This window comes from Calliopsis andreniformis, chromosome 5 (assembly GCF_051401765.1).
Source record: "Calliopsis andreniformis isolate RMS-2024a chromosome 5, iyCalAndr_principal, whole genome shotgun sequence".
Taxonomy (NCBI): domain Eukaryota; kingdom Metazoa; phylum Arthropoda; class Insecta; order Hymenoptera; family Andrenidae; genus Calliopsis; species Calliopsis andreniformis.
The window spans coordinates 4,184,693-4,199,970 of NC_135066.1; the positions used below are offsets into that span (position 1 = coordinate 4,184,693).

Below are 15,278 nucleotides of genomic sequence, written 5' to 3' on the forward strand. Positions count from 1 at the left end.
ACACTTTGAAATTTCAAGCCATACAGTTGTAAGACCGTCTCTTGACGAATTTTAATCACGTATGGATTCTGTAGCGGAATTTTTCTCATAGTGGTTGAATCTAGCGCGTGATCAATTACCACAAACCTTTCTTGTACATCAGTCTGATGACAATGTTAATAAATTATTCACGAAAACTGATAATAGAAACTTTGAATGAAGAATAAAGTTGAAATTTCACCTTTCCGATATTATTGAATTTAATACTGAACAAAATTTTTCTTGTTCCCTTTTCGATCGTTCCTCGAGTCTTTTTCTCTTCATAACTGCGTTCCCACCGAATACTGTATTTGTTGTTCAAAGTGTCAGGAATTCTGTTAAGCATTATGGACAAAAAAATTATTTCAGACATATGTTTTTTAAAAAATTTTCTAAGTTCAAAGCTAACAAAAGAATTCACTTTTCCTCCACAGGGTTCGAGTAAGAAATCAGCACAGCTCTGACTTCGATTGATGGTCGATTCCAAACATTGAAATCATCGCGGATTCGTCTTGCAGGAAATCGCGACGGGCAGTCGGGATTCCTTGAGGGGTGAAACCATGGAACGTATTCGAATTCCGACACGTAGGGAAGACGTGCCGTGCTCATTCTGGGACAATAGACCAGTTGCATCTGCACAGATCGATCGTGCAATAAATAATGAAGGTCTCTGAATGAGTCTCCGATTTGCTCGAATTACCCAGAGGATCAGGAGGTGCCAAGCAGCCGGTAACATGGTAAGTCGTCTCTCAGAGAACTCATTCTCTTAAATTTTCCGTTGCACGACAACTTTCACACGTGTGAATCGAATTTCGGAACAATATGGGTATAAAACGTCGATTTTTGACACGTTTAAACACTGTCGGTTTCTACCTCGCGTTACTGTTTATATTTTACGTAGGGTTAGAAGTAGAGGGACGTCGAGATGCTCGTCTGTTTTCTTTGCGATAGGGAAATCGAATCACTGTTATAGAACTTATAGAAGTATTACCAACGACGAGCTATAGGATAGGCCTATCATCTTATGAGATTTAAGTTTCACATCATACACGAGTATACTAGACCAGCAACGCTTTTTTCTGTCTCATGCTTTTTTTGAAGCTCTAAAGCCCCATTACCATTTTTCTATCACGCTCAACGTTAGCAGCTGTGCATGAAGTAAGAGATAAGAGTGCAGCGCTATATGTGGTAAGAATTAAAATTATAATATCGATTCGAAATTAAATACAGGATGTCCGGACAAGTTAATAATAAAGCATATACAGAAAGTCAAATGATTAAATTTGATCAAAATGATATGCATTTTGAGGTCATGCAGAAAAGATTGAAGAGAAGATTAGAAGATAGAATAGAATAGGGTGAATAAAAATAGGGGAACGCAGTAAAGAGGGAGGTTCAGGGAGGTTCAGGGAGGTTCAGGGAGGTTCAGGGAGGTTCAGGGAGGTTCAGGGAGGTTCAGGGAGGTTCAGGGAGGTTCAGGGAGGTTCAGGGAGGTTCAGGGAGGTTCAGGGAGGTTCAGGGAGGTTCAGGGAGGTTCAGGGAGGTTCAGGGAGGTTCAGGGAGGTTCAGGGAGGTTCAGGACTCAGGAGTTTCTCCAGGATCCCGAGGAGGGTCCGCACCCGCCCGATGATCCGCGGTAACTGAGACACTTCTGCTACTGCAGGGGTATTTATACTCTCTCGGGGTGGAGGGGGAACCAATCAGAAAAGTTCTTCAAGTAGTAGGAATTTCGTGATTAATGTAACTGATAGTATTTTGCGAAGAATTGATATTTTTCATTAAATAATTATGTCAACAATAATTTCAGGCATACATATTGTTAATAACAATTACACACAATCAGATTGAAGTATTAAATAAATACAAAGATTTGTATATAAACCATATTTATTTGCCATATGAGTTATCAGCCATTTACATTTACAACAGTGTTTAAGTAACGTGACTTTATGCTTTCGATTCGAAGGGGGGAGTCCTAGCACCGTTGCCGATGGCTTCGCACTTTATGGTCACCTTGGGTCCCAACATTCAGCTAAACCATCGCGAACGCGCGCGTTGAACAGCCTCCCGAATTGCTTAAGTACTGCTTAAGAATATCACAGATCGCGATTCCTGCGTAAACGCACTAAAATTGTAACAACCTTCGCTAGCCGTCGGCTCACGACGATGAAATTTCTGCGGTTCGCGGAAATTTGTTTGGCGGATCGCCGTTTATCGTTGATTTCTCCGTCACGGATACGAACCAGCGTTTCCGTTCGACGTCCAAGGGAAATAGCGCCGCGGCAAGCAGCGCACAGCTTTGCAAACGGTACTTCAAATAACCATGTAAATAGAATAAGTAGAACAGTGCCGCACGATGTGAATATTTGTGTAATAAAAACATGTGTGACTTGAAATCGTCAGTATCGAGACATTCAGCGTAGTCAGGCTTGGACTGTAAATTAATATAGTATATCTAAACGTCAAATCGAAGTGCAACATTTTCAACTTCCTTCCAATCGTTGAATCGAAACGAAAAGTGTCCCACACTATGGTTAACAGTCTGTGCCATTGAAGGATTGAGTGCGCTGCTCGTCGCGACAGGCTGGAGTTCAACAGAAAGCCGATTTTCCATCGAGAACCGAGCGAAACGGTGTCACGACATAGAAGCGAAGCGTAAATCCAAGTGCTTGTGTCCGTAAAGGTAAGAACCGAGCGAAATACAAGGTGAATTAAAGCGAGCGCTAATCAGCCTGGTCTCTAAACCGTCGTAGGATAGACTCTAGCCATGACGATCGCGTGATTCGAGGGGTAACCCCCGCGGCACGAAGTTGATCCGCGTACGTCGCGACGCGGACGTCTTCTTCACGTTCTCCCAGCTGAACTAAACTAAACTGAAAAAGGATCAGGTGGGAGATAGAATTATTTACAGAGTGTATAGACTAACAAGAGCGAAGACAATCGGTGCGCGAGAAACTAAATTAGATCCGCTTCGTAAATGTTTACAGTTCGCGTTCGGCAACTCCGTTTCGAGAATCCTCATCAACCCTCTTTGTTCTCGCCGAGAAATTCCACCGGCAAGCTCAAGCCGTTCTCCTTCGCTAATCTCTAAACATTCGACGCTCGCTGCTCGCGCGACTCTGAAAGTTGCTACCGTCGAGCCCTGACCCGAATGAGCGCGAAGGAGAGAAACTTCGCGTCTCAAGTTCGCCCTGTTGGAGAACCGCTCGTCTCAGCCTCAATTTCGAGCCCCTTGTCACTCGTATCGCATTCGTCCGCCATTCCCTGATTAAACGCGACGCGATCTCTCGTCTCTAAAGATTGCACCTTCTGCTAATTAACAACGCCGATCGCTAATTCCAAGCACCACCGACATCTACCGACTCGTCGCAAACTGAACGACCGAAGCGTTTTGTAATTTGCATATTCTGCGTGTGTACGTATGTTTACTCGTGTGTACGTCTTCTTTTTCATCTTTTTCTTTTTTTGCTTAAACCACTGTCTCTCTCTGTTTTGTTCTTCCGTATAATTTATTGCTTTCACTATGATTAATCTAAGGTCCTCTAAAGCGTTGTAGGGAGAGATATTAACATTAATGGCGCGTTTAAACGAGCTTACGACGACCGAAGGGAGATCGACTCCCGCGCAGTCGTCCCTCTCTGCAACACAAGCGTTTCGTATCGATCGATCCTCCATCGTCGCGATCGAACGAGCTTCAGCGACGTCACTGACGCGGTGCTCGTCGATCATTCGTCGCGACGTTTCCTTTGGACTCTGCTCAATCATCCGGATAGAATTCCTGGAAAAACATGTCATAAAGTCTTTATACGCGAACAAGATGTACGCTGCATTGGACATTCTTTGGAGTACCTGAATCGATTCCCTCCGACGCAGGATCGCTCGACAATTGCTGACAAAATGCTTGACCCACGTCGCGGGGTCTCCAACTGTAAGACGCCGGTTTTCGAGCCGAATCCCAATGATCGAGAACTGGTAGTAATGAAAATGTCGGCAAAACGATCCGTGCCTGATCATCACCAGGTGGTGCATTTGTTTGGGGGGTTCATCTTGGTTCCGATCGGGCAACGGAATGCGTCCGCGAACGCCTGAGAATTCATCATTATACCGTTGACTCTAAACAGAAAAGAATAGAGTGTTAGAAATCTAGGCAGTTTTATAATACTAGGTAATAGGAAGTTTGAATCACCTTTCAGGTTGTGGAGTGTGATAGTCGAGTTCAACGGAGAGAATGTAGGCCTCGGCAGTCATGTTAGAACAATAAGTCTGAAACAAAGTTGAGAGAGTGAGTTAATAATTCTAACACAGCTGTGTACTGTGTACTCTAAGGTTAGCTCGATAAAACAAACTTCCAAATTCACCTGGGCGGCGCTTATGAAGAAAAGCTGGCTCGGTCGAAGTCCCTCCAGTCCAGGAAGACTTCGATCCTTCCCGTTCGTCAAAGTGTGCCAGGTTTTATATGAAATTTGCAAGGCTCCGATATCAGCGACGTTCTCATTCCTCGTCACGTTCCAATCGAACTGAAAATAAGGGATTAAACAATATTAGCATTTGGTAGAGTAGAAAGCATACAATGACGATTTCCCACCTGTACAGCAACATCGTTTCCATAAAACTGAACCTTCTTCCAGAAGCTTCTCGCGTAAAGTCTCGCGACGCATTCGATCCTCGCTTCCAACCTCTTCCAGGACTCTGGCGTGATCCAGAGCCATTGGTCGACGTTCAGATCGGGATCCAGTGGCAGTCGACGTCGATGGAGATCGAAAGCGTGGAGAATCTCGTGGCCAATTACCGATCCAAGGGTCGCGTGTGCTGAGTACGCGGGGCCTCCGTCCCAGGACCAGGCCCAAGCTGTCATCATGGCTAATGGGATGCCTGAAATCAATAAAAGGCTTCACAATTGTTCTTAAAGTCGTTTAGATAGGATATGGATCACTTTTACCGATTGTATTCGTTGATGATTCATAGTATGCGTTCACGCTATAGGGATGACGACGTCTGTAAGAATAGAACATGAAAGAATTATCCAAATTTCTCGCTAGTTTTTTTATAAATGAGGAGTGAGATGAGGTCTTTACTTTTCGGTGACGTTTCTCCGCAGAACTTTGTCGTCCACCGTGCGAATCTGTCGGAACCGCCTCAAAACGCTGAGGAAGAAGTCGTCCGGATCGATCTCCACCTACCGGAAGTGATAGACGGTCACAAGTGGCACGCAAATGTTTCATCGCGAGCCATAGCTGTGTTGCATGCAAAGAATCGTGAACAAGGCCTCACCTCGGCCATTTCGCGGGCCAGTAGGCTCTCATTGTAGAAACCAGGCCACACGTGAAATCTTCCCCGCAATGAATTGAGCTTCAGCAACGCCTGCGTCCTTGTCTCTTCGTCCAGCCAGGACTTTACCAAGATTCGTTCAGCTACTGTCTCTTTCACTCGTTCGAAAAGTCCTCTCACCTAATCAGCCCATACAATTTACTGATTTTTCTAGGTCTAATTTTTATCTTTAGAGACTACATGATAAAATTGAATTTTTCAGAAGATTACCCTGTTGGATAACGTCTCCAAATACTGAGGGGTGTACTGTTGCACGTAGAGAGCGCCCACCACTTCGCTGAACACTTCCTTCGTCAATCTGAAACAGGAGAGCTCCCAATTCTTGCTGGCAGTCACGTTCACGATGTCATGGAGGGTATCCACGGCGTACAGCAGCAACAACCCATTGTGGATGATCCTTGGCAAGAAGACAGCTCGGTGAGTACCTTTCGAATTCGCTATATCTCGTTGCGGATAGATCTCAGTCCGATGATTACTTGCCCGCGATTCGAAACCGATGGGACAGTCGGTCGCTACGTTTTAAAGCGCAAATAACGATTTTTAAAGCGAGGGACTCGAGTCGAGAGACCGTAATCTCCATTAGATATCTCTGCGAAACGAGTGCGGTGAATGTAGGCAATATTTCATCGAGGGGATAATAGCCTCGGAGCTATAATAATGAACAGCTGCCCTCGAAAGCATAACGAATTAGCGTTATCGATTTCTTGCGTCGCTGCTCGCGCCGACCGGAAGTGCAAGCTCATTTATAGAAAGTCCGGAATTTATACCCCGTTTTTCTGCAATCCGCTTTGCATTCGGAATAACGATAGGAAGAAAGGATATAGGGTGAGAGTTCATTCTTTCGTGCAAACTCAAACATTTCCTTTGGCGGCATGAATTATAAGGGAGCAGATACGAAGGGAGCGTTCCACACCGTGGATAATTCCGTAGACGCAGAAATTCAGTTTCCGGCTCGGTGGCATTAACTACGATAGCGCAGGTGGGGTGAAATTTCTGGACGAAAGCTAATGGACGAATTAGGCACCGATTTACGGTGCGTGCTAGCTAGTGGCATTAATATTTATGAACGCGTTACGTTTATTAACCGCAACCTACAATGATGTGTGTGCCTGCGTGCGAACTTCTCTGCTCGTGGATGTTAGAGGAGATGATTTTCCGCGAGCTAACGATCTCTCTGACATTCAAAGTACGGCTCAGCTTTCATCGAGTTTACCGTTCCTCTGTGAAAGTACTATTCCCGATGGCTGGCGTTGCTTCGTAACGAAACTAATTTCCACGTCAGTCCGGAAATTCTTAATGAATCCCGATAATCGTCGGATGGTATTAAGTAGAAGAAACTAAGACGTAGTCAGACATCTTCTCACGCTCCCGCGGTATTCATGACACAAAGATGTTTCGCGATACGCGTAGGCGTTCAAGTAATGCAACACTAACTCGCAGACATTTTTCACAGGGAAAGTAGAACATGTCCGCGTATTAAGGACGATACATGACCGAGCGGAGATTGGTGGCAGGATGCGAGTCTCGTTCTCGCTGCGCAGAATACCTTCGGCAGTAATTATCGCGCTGGCTGGCTGCATTCATCCCCTGTTGTGTCTGTCTATGAAAGATAGCGAGCTACGCGTGCTAGCTGCCAAGAGCTGCATTTCGCAATCCCGAAATGTTTGCTCGACTATCAGTCTATTCTGTCAATATTAAGGCTAAATGGATACCGAGTCAATAACTCATGATTATCGTAGCTTGGCTATTGTTGAACTGACAGGGATGCTCGGAGCTGAAAGTAAAGTTTGCTGCTTTAAGCGTGTTAGACATTCCAGCAACTGTGGGGAATATGAACCTAATTTTCTCGAACGTGAAGAATGGTATTACCATTATAATACGACTTGCAGAATTTACTGTTACATTGAATTTCATAAAAATGAACATTCCTCGTCGCTCATCGACCGAATAACCCACGTAAAAGATATTCGAGGCTCATAGCCTACAACTTTTGCTCTCCTCTTATAGCCCAAGTGGCCGCAATTCAAGGAGCTCGATCGCGAAGCCAATTTACACGTCCAACTCTCTGTTCTCTAATTAAATTCAACCCTCGATGGAAACATTTTCTTTCAGCGGTAACCGTTCGATGTTCCCGCAGCTTCGAAAAACGTTTATAACTTCGAGTACTTTCCTCCCTTTCTCGATGCGCAGTTGAGTCGTTGCTTGGTAAATATTTTAACTTCACCTTCTGTTTCCGCGATACTCCTCTTGAAAATCATCGATTAAACTCTCTCTGAAATGGCGTCTAACGCTAACAGTTCCCAGAACACGCGGTACATCAATATCAGCGACTTCAATCGAGTCCCTCGACAGGACACGACACACCGTCGTCGTTCAGCGACGCATGTGCTGTTTGCGCATTCCTAAGTGTGCATTATGTAAATCTGTCGCTCTGCTACGTCGCAAGGACGACCGCTGGCGTACGCGAACCTCCGCGGAACGCGCAATCTGTCTCGTACAACGTGGAATACAACCAACCGTGGCGAGAAGTTCGTTTAATGTAATCAGTACGTTTTGGTAATCGACGCTGGGGAAGTTAGTTCGAGCATGAGTCGTCGTTTCCCCGGAACAGGGCTCGAGCAGTCCTGATAAAAACACCGTGTGGTCGCGTTGCTATTGTGAAAGCTGTTGGTCCATGAAAACCTGTCGCGCGCAAAATCGCGACGCTTTCAGAGAAGCTTTGCTACGGTGCAAGAAGCGAAAAATAATTTAGACTTTTTTTGTAGTGATCAGCGAGTTCTGTAATCTGTATCCTCCATTCGCATAGGTACAAAAATTTCTAGTCGTGTCGCTACCGTAAAAGTTTAATTTGCATCTTCCCGAGAGAGCTATAATGAAAATTGCTCTGCTTCCTCTTCATATCGCGGTAAAATTGTTCCGAGTTTCTGTGTTAGAGAGTTTGCTCGTGAACGTTAAGTATCTTCTTCTTTTAAAGTGTTTAGATAAGCTAGGTATTCTTGTATTCCTTTCTATTTTGGCTCGCCTGACCTATTCTAGAATATTATTTTCAGTTTCTGCCCAGAAGCCATTGTGCGAAATTGTCTTCCAGTGGAATTTATTTATCAAGTACACTTCGACAAATCCTCGACACTGACAGATTCCCAATTTTAAATTAACTTTCTCTGACAGGTTCATCGTTTCAACGGCATCATATCACTTCATCCAGTAGCGAATACTTTGCGGAGGTATTTTCCGGCCTCCCTTCGCAATTCAGCTTTCAGTTTGGCAAAAACGGGGAATTACGGTAACCCAACTGGCCGCTAATCGACTGAGCCGGGGGCGACTTAATTGCGTTTCGATCACAGAAAGATCCCGCTGCTTGTTGTTCCACGATGTGCCCCAATTATCGAACAAACAAATATACCCTCGATAGCGGCCCAATCCAAGCGTAATTCGATATATTAATCCGCAACGAGAAATTCTCACAGCTGGGGATATGTATCAACGACTAACTCGATGGCCTCAACGAAGACCGTTTTTATCGAGCATTTTCGCGTCAGGGATTAAATGATCGCCACTAAATCGAGTAGAACACAATCTCGAAAACACAATCACTCGAATGGGACTCATTCTCCCGTTTAATTACCACTATTCACCACTTTCCCAAATTATCGTCGACGATTAAAGCGTTTTCCGATTTTCGTCCACAGAGTGACTTAACGATATTACTATTTCTCGTATTCGACGAGGCTAACGAAGACGTATGCAGTTACGGTGGTGCGATTCAATTCATCCTGTCAGAGAACCACATTTCATTTCATTAATATTTATTCATTAGTGAATCCGCAGTGACCGAGCGCTATTTATTCCCGCGGGCGACGTGTCGCCAACTTTCTGAGCAATGGCTGCACATTATCGATGCGAATTAATGAGCGTCTCGGGTCCACTCAGCTATCAAAGTTGTCACGGAGGTAAAAGCTTTTTCCTGAACGTCTGTCTCAACGTTGACTTATAGATTTTTCCAGCAAGTTATGTCGAAAGAATATCTAACTCGCTGGACGTGCCTGTTTTTATCGCAAAAACACGAGCATTGTATGCATGCTGCATATTCTACTAGCAGAAAATTTTTAATATTCATTATTGGTATTCTGTATACATACGGCCCCATTTGAAGATTAATTCTAAACAGGGAAAATCGATGCGTTTAAACTTTCATACCAATTAGACCGTCATGTTTGGTAGAGTTTTTATGTCTTCCGCAAAAAAGTGACGGGTTTCAATATTACTCTCTAAAATATTTGCCGCGTTGATACGGCGTAAAAAAGTACGGCAAAGAACAGGGTAAATATTTCAATTCCCAACACGTGTAAATGGATGTATTGAATGGGGGATATGGGTAGAACCAGCATTTTTCTTTGGCTTTCTCTCCTTTTATGAGACCATAATCGATTCGAATATTGGCTTTCAAAATGTTCCGCTCCACGGGGGACGAACGAATCGGAAACCTGCAAATCGAGCGAATGTAATATTTCAGTCATCCGCGACCTACTGAAATCGATTCGTATTTAGATCGCAAGGTAGAAATCGCGCTTTTCTGCCATCGGATGGTTCTCGTCGAAGGAACCGTAAAACAATGAATCAATTAGCCGTATAATCAAGGGAAACGCGTGTCGGCACGCAAATCTCTTCGTAATATTGCCCATAAAGAAGAAAATTGCGAACCCCAGGGGGGTCTGCCATGAATCCCTAACGTTGCGAAAAAGTATTTCACTGGCGATATTACAGGCAGTTCTGCGACGAAATAGCGATCGTAAAAATGCTCGAAACTGCAACGGTTATTCTCTGTTGTTTTTCGTTTCGGCCCGTTCGTTCAGCTAATGAACAAATTGCCACAGACGATAATATAATACCACTGACCGATAATAACTTTTTATTTAAAATGGTACTGCAGTGCTGCGAGTGAGAGCTCTTGCTGAATAACCCGCATGCACCCTGACTCGCGAACACACGTTTTGCCCTTGCTTTAATTAACGCAATCGATCCGCGAATATTTTTGTTGCGTATGGCGCGGAAGCCTAACGAGCAGATTTATTCTACTACGATTACTCGTTTCGACATCATGTTACAAAAGTTTAAAATGCGAAAGGAATATAATTTTTATCCAAGGCAAGCATTCGCAAAATCAGAGGTTCATTTGGCGAGAATTGAAATCTTCAAAGATTCATCGCGACTTGGGTATTGAATTTCCTGGACGGTTTAGTTCCTCTCGCTCTCATCGATGATGTCGATTTTCTTGTTCTGAATTTATACAATTTTAAATTCACACCGTTTCTAGAGTTCTAAAATACGTCTCACGAATTTATTCAGAAGGTATCATTAAACTCATGTTTTCATAATTGAAAAATATTTCGGATTAAACGTAGAAGACAAGAGAAAATTTCTTTAGTAATTTCTGAAATTAACTACGTAATATTCCAAATACATATGATCGAAGTTGAGAATTACTGCAGTAAACAGAAATCAAACTCCACCCCCGCCGTGAAAACGTATTCGTCTTCAGACAACGGTGGAAATCCCAGCGCCTGACAGAGGGGTGGATCCGACCTGTTCGCAGATTTGCGTAGTCAGCTGTTAAGTCAGAAATCAGAAGCCGCGAAGGCATTCGATTAAGCTCGCGAATTTGGCCGAGTCAGAGGCCTTAATATTCCACAGATCGAGCTTAATGTTGCGGAAGAACGAAGAAGAATCGAATTGATTCCTCTGCTGGAAGATACACCGCGAATGGGGATGCACGACAGCGCGGTTTTCAGTGCTCTCCGACTGCAATATTTCTCGAGCAGGACTTAAATTCATTCTTATCAAAAAGCACCAAGGCAGAGAACCTCGAGAATTGATCCTATCTGTTTCGTTTCGCAGAAACATCACGGAATTGGAACCGTCAGGGAAATTCCATTCGTCTTTGTTTCAACCCGTTCGAAACTTCGAAGAAATATTCATCGATTCTTATCACCGCTGTCTACACCAGGGTAAGTTTTATCCTTCGAAAGGTACTCGCGTTATCAAGGTCCGCGCCCGAAATCCCGGCTGACCGTGACCACAAGCTTCGATCGAAGGGAGGATCCGATGGACTCTTCTATGCAATTTATCGAGCCGTAAAGTCGCGCCTTACCTTCTGGAGAAACGATTCAGCAGTTTCCCGAGGCTGCGAAAGTAACGAGGAGCGGTGACGTAGACGTAGATCAGCTGATCTTCGAAACCGTAAGCGGATCGATCCCGATTGCGGCTGTGATTGTAGAGATCGGCAGTGGCAGCGCCCATAGTGGCATTCAGCAGCGTCCCCCACCTTATCTAACCCAGGAACGAAAGCAAATCATCTATTTTCTCCGGCCACGTGAACGGCGACGAGGCACCGTCTCGTCGATACTTAATCGCGTCTCGCGTTAACGTCTACTCACATAACCGAAGCTCTCCTGGAGATAGGACATGTTGAAAGGGACGTAAACCCTCTGATCGACGTCCACCCAGTTGTAAAGGTCCTTGTGCTTCGGATAGATCTGCCACGTAAAAGCGGGGCGTTATTGAATGGGTCGGGACGATGTGAAAGGGACGTGTATGATGTCACCTGGGACACCTTTGGGACGCGGGGATGGTACAGTGGGAATAAATTCTGAGATAGCTTGACAAAAATGGGAAAGATATTTTTAGCTACATTTAAGGCCAAGTACGCTTCGTACATGTTCAATTTCTATGGAGAATCGAGAGATATGTACGGTTTTGAAATTTTTATGTGTTTGGTCGATGTGGGTGCTTTTTAGTGTTTGAAATATGAAGAAACATAAGGAAAGAAATAGCTAATATTCATATGAAGCATTGTCAAACTTTCTGACCTGTTTTCTCTGCAATCACCAGAGCGATATCAATCAAATTTTGCCTGAGTAGTTTATCTAATATATAATGCTGAATAAGTTGACTACATAGTTTCTTGAGTAGATCACTTGTATAACTTCTCAGAATTCACAAGGAAAAATTATTAAAAAAATGAGGAACAATTTTTTGATTGTGGGTTACCTTATCTTAAAAGACTCCTTACCTTGCTGAGGGACAAACAGAATTGCAGCAGCAGATCGGTCTCTGAGGCCCTCTCTTTCGGGTTCATCGTCGTCGGGAGGAATCCTTCAACAATCTTTTGAATCCTACGCGACCTTTGTTCCTCCATTTTCGTCTGAAAGTGACAAGCAGACTTAGCGGCAATTAAAACAGATCAATACTCTGACAGAAACCGCACACCCAATCCAAGCATTCCACTTAGCTGTCAGACTACATTCACTCATCTTCAAGTTTGAAATTACCCTCCCGCCCATTGTTTCCACTTAACAACTGCTATTACACTCTTCAAAGATGCTTCTCACGATACCTCTCACAGCTTCCCTCTCACCGTGGTGATTAAATCTCAATTATTTTCAAAGATAGGCTCAAGAGGCCGTGCAACGTATTCCAGCAACATTTATTAATTCCCTGCGATAACCGTGTTCAAACTTTCAAACGAGAGTTTTCCTGGTAAGCGTCGGAATCGCCCGGGCGTAAATAATTTCGAAGAAGATCGATGGACGCTTCCGGCGGCGCGTCTTGCGCCGAGTATCCGGCACGACGCCGAGAAAAAAGACGAAATTGATTCAACCCCCGTAGCGATAAGGCAACTATCGGGGCTATTCATGATCGAGGACGCTCCTTGGTCCTATCTTCGCCATACTTTCCGCCGGAACTTTCCCACCCTAGGTGCGCTTTAGTCGGCCCGCGGGAATCCGCCTCAAACAGTAGCGTATGCTGCGCAACGCCACAACTATCGAGCTTTTTTTCACCCCTCGTGCGGAAGTTTCGACGCGATTTTGCCTTCGGAGGACAGAAAAAGAACTCGACGAAGTGCACTTGGATCCAGTCGTCGTCTTGGTCGACAGTCTTGCTGGAGGAGTTTTAAACGCTCCTCTCTGTAGGGATGGGAAAATTTGGCTGGAATACAAGGCAGAGAATGTCTTAATCAGTGAAGCGAAATCACCTCAAGTTTGATTGCTTCGTATTCTTTAGTACTTCAGAATCATTTCCATTAACATTGTACACCATGTCGAAAGCTCATCGAGCTCGAGTGCACATTTTAACTCGAGTGACCCGAGTGACACTGTGATCGAACATAAGAGACGAGTTCAGCCTGACGCTCCGCACGTCTTTGTCATTTGTGTTCGCCAGCAGTCGTAACGCAGACATTATTAACAGTCCGTCGAATTAAAAGGAGTATTGGAGTCGATGGGCAACGTTATTGAAGTCGTTAGCGTTGCACAAAGCAGAGGAATTCATTTCCTCTTCCAGTGGTGTGTCACCGCCTGCGAACCTCCCTTTTCTGCTGGATCGACGTGCCCACTTTGCCCTCGCCTCCTCCCTTTTCGCAAAAATAACGCGACCCAATTTTGCGAGTTGCCACGGATCGAGCGATTGATTTCAGGGAGAAGGTCCTCGTCGACGGTCCGTCCTCGAGTGTTCTCCAGCCGCGTCCACCGATCTGGCGCGGTTCTCCCTCGGTAAATAAATGAAGTCGCGACGGGGAAGCTCGTCGGCTCGAAGAGGCCCGAATGGTATGGTAACTAAAGCAATATCCGCTGGTGCTCGTGTTTTATTCGAGGAAAACGCCCGTGGAATTGGAAGCGCGAAAAGGAGCGCCGGCTGAGAACTCACTAGAGACCTAGTGAAATGAAGAAATTCGAGAGAATTGGACAAAATTTGGAGGAAGAAAGAGAAGCCCCGAGGCCCAATTAGGTGCTGCGTGTTGGATATTTTAAGGCTGCAGGAAAGCCCGCTAGATTGCTTTCCTATACGAAATATTAGACGCACAGTAGAAAATCAATTCTGTGGCTATAAGGCAAAACTAAATTAGAAATAATGAAGCAAATTTTTTGAAAAGATTGGAAGGATTACCTTAATTAAGATCAACTGATGGAATTTGTACCAAAGATACAGGTCTTCAAGAAATAAGGTATTATTGTATACACAACAGAAGTAGCAGAGTGATACGTACGTGGACAGCCAGAAGAGGACTCTGGCTCCAAATAAAAACTCACGATCACAACTACCCTAGAGCAAACAAGAGACGAAAAGGACCGAAAGTAGAGAAAGGAAAATGGGCTGAACGTAGGGATGAAAAAGGTTACCAAATACCACGTCGAGCGTTCTCGAGGAAAAAGTCCTAAAATGTGATCCTGGAAAGTTAACCTGACTGCTGAGAATTCGAGCGAAATCAGAACGTTTTGCGAAACGGATACCCTCTTCCAAACGAGAGTGAATTAATGAACTGGATTCGATTACTGGTCTCGATGGCCAGACTGATTTTTTGTCTCCACCACTTGTTAATAGGTCGAAGGAGTTGTAAACTTTTCTGGATCCTTCTTTTTCCACAAGAATCTTTCGAAACCTGCTTCCTTCGTAACTCGTTACAAAAGCACCAAAACCGAAACGTTAGTAGTCACAGCTCATCAAGAGTGCACATCCGCGGCGCCCTACTACGCAAATCGCTTAATGAACACAGGTAGGCGAGACTGAATTAATAAGGTGAATCCGATTACACCTTCCCTCGACTACGGCCAGTTTATTTGCGCCAGTTAGATCTCGACGGCTTATCCCCCTAGGGGCTTGTGTGGCAGAGAAAAAACGCTCGTCGCATTTCATGCCGCGGAATCGTGTAAAATGCAGACCGCGGTTTCCTCGTGCCGCGGTATAAAAGGTAGGAGGGTGAATTTATTAAATCCACGGGCAGACCGATGCAACAAAGCCGCGCTGCCTCGCGGTTGCTCGTCGTTTTCAGGAATTAACCAAAGTGGAGCGTGGATATACTGAATCACCGTAATTAACAGACAAAACAATGGACTCATAGAAAATTATGCCAGATCTATGGCAACTGGCCATTGATC

The 15,278-nt window shown here is 44.6% G+C and overlaps 2 protein-coding genes across 4 annotated transcripts in view; both read right to left on the reverse strand.

Moving 5' to 3' along the window:
- Positions 1-3,035: 3,035 nt before the first annotated feature.
- On the reverse strand, positions 3,036-4,001 carry LOC143179246 (uncharacterized). The gene is made up of 2 exons (XM_076378375.1): positions 3,868-4,001; positions 3,036-3,796 (listed from the first exon to the last, which is right to left on the reverse strand). Exon 2 carries the CDS (start codon positions 3,781-3,783, stop codon positions 3,331-3,333), a length of 453 nt encoding a protein of 150 aa, XP_076234490.1. The 5' UTR covers positions 3,784-3,796; positions 3,868-4,001; the 3' UTR covers positions 3,036-3,330.
- The window catches only part of LOC143179245 (neprilysin-1), a 57,945-nt gene continuing 46,568 nt past the window's right edge, over positions 3,902-15,278 (reverse strand). Inside the window, exons 7-17 of one of the 3 annotated variants that reach the window (XM_076378374.1) lie at positions 12,416-12,547; positions 11,781-11,879; positions 11,495-11,673; positions 5,557-5,743; positions 5,290-5,466; positions 5,094-5,194; positions 4,958-5,013; positions 4,604-4,890; positions 4,377-4,535; positions 4,205-4,281; positions 3,902-4,131 (exon numbers count right to left, since the gene is read on the reverse strand). In XM_076378374.1, the coding sequence (XP_076234489.1) occupies positions 4,032-4,131; positions 4,205-4,281; positions 4,377-4,535; positions 4,604-4,890; positions 4,958-5,013; positions 5,094-5,194; positions 5,290-5,466; positions 5,557-5,743; positions 11,495-11,673; positions 11,781-11,879; positions 12,416-12,547 (1,554 nt within the window). In that variant the 3' untranslated portion in view covers positions 3,902-4,031. Of the gene's footprint in view, positions 4,132-4,204; positions 4,282-4,376; positions 4,536-4,603; positions 4,891-4,957; positions 5,014-5,093; positions 5,195-5,289; positions 5,467-5,556; positions 5,744-11,494; positions 11,674-11,780; positions 11,880-12,415; positions 12,566-15,278 lie in introns of all 3 variants that reach the window. The other 2 variants (XM_076378373.1, XM_076378372.1) reach the window with 2 other exon arrangements.